The sequence below is a fragment of the Protobothrops mucrosquamatus genome, unplaced genomic scaffold, assembly GCF_001527695.2.
Source record: "Protobothrops mucrosquamatus isolate PMUCROS unplaced genomic scaffold, P.Mucros_1.0 scaffold3365, whole genome shotgun sequence".
NCBI classification, from domain to species: Eukaryota; Metazoa; Chordata; class Lepidosauria; order Squamata; family Viperidae; genus Protobothrops; species Protobothrops mucrosquamatus.
In genome coordinates this window covers 9,904-13,726 of record NW_015389350.1, presented here as the reverse complement: position 1 = coordinate 13,726, position 3,823 = coordinate 9,904, and the positions used below count along the sequence as shown (strand labels likewise).

Sequence of the window (3,823 nt, the reverse complement as noted above, 5' to 3'; positions counted from 1 at the left end):
CAGCTGGGTGACCTTGAGCCAATCACCAGGAGAGGGTGAGTTCTAGTCCTGCCTTAGCCATGAAAGCCAGCTGGGTGACCTTGAGCCAATCACCAGGAGAGGGTGAGTTCTAGTCCCGCCCTAGCCATGAAAGCCAGCTGGGGGACTTTGGGCCAATCACCAGGAGGGGGTGAGTTCTAGTCCCGCCTTAGCCATGAAAACCAGCTGGGTGACCTTGGACCAGTCACATCCGCTCTGCCCAGCCCAAGACGCCTCACCCACGGGCTCAACACACACACACACACACACACACACACACACACACACACACACACACACCAGAAGGATAAAGGAAGAGGGGAAACCTTTGAGTCTCTGCTTCAACTCAGCCAGCTGCAGGGTGGAGCTGAATTTCTCCAGATCTTCGCTTCCGTCACAGTGCATGATGGAGAAGAGCTTCCAAAGCATGTCGCTGGAGAGCGTCCCGTAAGGCATCTCGGACATGAAGAGCCAGACGCCCAGTCTGTGGGGGATGGAAAGCCAGCCAGGAAGTATTTGTTTATTATAATAAACTCTTAAATGATTTTGGGGTTTTTTTTTAAAAAAAAAAACAACCCAAAAGCACAAGGTAACTGCTTGCTGAAAATTGCCCAACATAAATGGTTTCTTCCCACAGATGTCATCATCATCATCGTCATCATCGTCATCATCGTCATCATATCCACATCTGCCTATCCCAGGTCCTTGGGAAGGACTCGATAGGTAGACAAAATTGTCAAATCCAGTCTGAACATCTGGCTGACTGTGTGATGATTAATAATAATAATAATAATAATAATAATAATAATAATAATAATAAGAATAATAATATCCACATCTGCCTATCCCAGGTCTTTGGTAAGGACTCAATAGGTAAATAAAAATGTCAGATCCAGTCTGAACATCTGGCTGACTGTGCGATGATCAATAATAATAATAATAATAATAATAATAATAATAATAATAATAATAATAATAATAATATCCACATCTGCCTATCCCAGGTCCTTGGTAAGGACTCGATAGGTAGACAAAAATGTCAAATCCAGTCTGAACATCTGGCTGATAGTGTGATGATCAATAATAATAATGATGATGATGATGACGACAACAACAACAACAACAACAATAAAGTTGGAAGGGACCTTGAAGGTCATCTAGTCCAACCCCCTGCTCAGGCAGGAAACCCTATACCATTTCGGACAAATGGTTGTCCAGTCTCTTTTTAAAAACTTGTTGTTTCAGGTTGTTCCACTGATTAATTGTTCAAACTGTCAGGAAGTTTCTCCTTAGTTACAGGTTGCTTCTCTATTTGATCAGCTTCCATCTTTTGCTTCTTGTCCTGCCTTCCGGCGTTTTGGAGAATAGCTTGACCCCCCCCTTTCTTTGTGGCAACCCCTCAAACATTGGAACACTGCTATCCTGTCCCCCCTCGTCCTTCTCTTCATTAAACTGGACATTCCCAATTCCAGCAACCGTTCCTTATATGTTTTAGCCTCCAGTCCCCTGATCATCTTTGTTGCTCTTCTCTGCACTCTTTCTAGAGTCTCAACATCTTTTTTACATCGTGGTGACTAAAACTGGATGCCGTATTCCAAGGGTGGCCTTACCAAGGCCTTGTAGAGTGGTATTAACCCTTCATGTGGTCTTGATTCTATCCCTCTCTTGTAACATGCTGCCTGCCCCAGACTGGAACTAGCACTGTTCCAGCCAATAAGATTTCATTTTCCCAACCTTTTCGCTTTCAGGACATGGAGTACAGCCCTCAGGAAAAACTCATCAAATTCCACTTGCAACTTCTTCAAGGAATATGGCGGCATCGTGGGGCCGCTCTCCTTCGCACGGCTGACAAATTGGGCCCAGTGGTCACTCACGTGGCACAGCGTCATCCTGGAGGATCCGTTGGGAGACAGAGAAAAGAGAACGAGTGTTTTAATAAAAGAGAGCGTTTGTAGCCCAGGGTTGAACTCCGGGGTCCTTGGGGGTCTCTGAGGTTGGGGGGGGGAGTTTCTTGCACACATTTCATGACCCAACTAGGTAACATCATCAGTGCTAGAAGGGAGGGGGGTTGAGAGGAGGAGGAGGAGGAGGAGGAGGAGGAGGAGGATTATTATTGTTGGGGTCCTTGATGCTCTCTGAGCTTGGTGGTTTTCTTGCAGACGTTTCATTACCAGACTAGGTAACCTCATCAGTGTTAGAAAAGAATGGTGTTTATGGAGGAGGAGGAGGATTGTTGGGAAGGGGCCTTGAGGAAGAAGAGGAAAAAGAGGAGGAGGAGGAGGAGGAGGAGGACTGTGGGGTCCTTGATGCTCTCTGTGCTTGGTGGATTTCTTGTAGACGTTTCATGACCCAACTAGGGAACATCATCAGTGCTGGAAGGGAGCAGGGTTTGAAGAGAAGAGGAGAGAGGGGGAGGGGAGGGGAGGGAGAGGAGGGGGAGGAGGGGGAGGAGGAGGAAGGGGTGACAACGACTGTGGGGTCCTTGGTGCTCTTTGAGCTTGGCGGTTTTTCTTACAGACATTTGATGACCCAACTAGATAACGTCACCAGTGTGAGTCAATGTGGGGTTTGTTTATATACAATAGCTTATCCTGCCTTTTTTGGTGGGAGTGTGCCTGTCTACTTGAGATTAGACCCTAATCAAGGACCTAGAGAGTCTGTTCCGTCTAGTGGTTAAGGCGCCAGGCTGAAAAGCAGGAGACGGTGAGTTCTAGTCCCACCTTAGGCATGAAAGCTGACTGGGTGACTCTGAGCCAATCATCATGAGATGTTGAGTTCTACTCCCGCCTTAGACACGAAAGCTGACTGGGTGACTCTGAGCCAATCATCATGAGACGTTGAGTTTTAGTCCTGCCTTAGGCATTAAAGACAGCTGGGTGACATGGGCCAATCACCAGTCTTATTTTTGGGGAAACACAGTGGTCCTTCAAGTTTGTCTTATGTTTTCTTTTTAATTTATTTATTACTAATAAATTATTATTAATAATTATAATATTATTATTACAACCATATTAAAATAATTGGAATTATTATTATTATTAATAATAATAAATTCATCTAGGGGTTACATTTTGCTGTCCTAATCGCGCTCCTTTGCCCAGCTCTGAGCAAAAGTGGATGTGGACTCCTTACCGGATGAGATGGCCAATCCGCTTCACAAACTGCCTGTAACGGGCTCGGTTGAAGGTTTCCAGCCCCACCGCGAGAAGATTCACGACAGAATTCGCGAAGGCAAGCATTTTCATCATTGTTTGGGAAGTTGTCTTCTCGGGGACATAGCTGCCTGCTCAAAGGAAAGCATTTCAGAATGGAAAGAGCAGTCAGGGCAGGGTTTCAGCCAAGACAGGGAGAAGAGAGGAAGGTATATATATGTGTATGTGTCTTTTAAAATACTAAAAATGCGAATCCTGGGCATTATGTTAACCAAATAAAAGAAAAAACGAACACCAGGATATAATAAACCAGACCGTTTCATATAAACAAGCCTGTGGTTAAGAAGAGTCACTGAGCTTTCGTCCGGCCAAAACTGCCGGCGTCATCAGAGTTAGAAAGAGCACTTGAGGATCGTAAAACAACTAGTGGAGCCAAGGACAGTTTGCCTGATGAGGAACAACTCTGCGCGATACGGATTAATACAATCAACGGGCCGATGACGCGCTCAAGGAGCCGGGCGCAGAGGTAGGAGGCTGTATGAGCTGCCTTCCTGATCTCCTTTTGCTCCAACTCTGATGACGTCGGTAGTTTGGCCTGACGAAAGCTTAGTGACTCTCTTTTTAACCGCAGGCTTGTTTATATTAAACAGTCT

General features: G+C 45.6%; 1 protein-coding gene across 1 annotated transcript in view; it reads right to left on the bottom strand.

The window, feature by feature from the left end:
- The window catches only part of EPG5 (ectopic P-granules autophagy protein 5 homolog), a gene marked incomplete at its 5' end in the record, with an annotated part of 79,441 nt that overhangs the window by 65,992 nt on the left and 9,626 nt on the right, over positions 1 to 3,823 (bottom strand). The window contains 3 exons of the mRNA XM_029286342.1: positions 345 to 502; positions 1,753 to 1,908; positions 3,151 to 3,301. Coding sequence (XP_029142175.1) covers positions 345 to 502; positions 1,753 to 1,908; positions 3,151 to 3,301 — 465 coding nt within the window. The remainder of the gene's footprint in view (positions 1 to 344; positions 503 to 1,752; positions 1,909 to 3,150; positions 3,302 to 3,823) is intronic.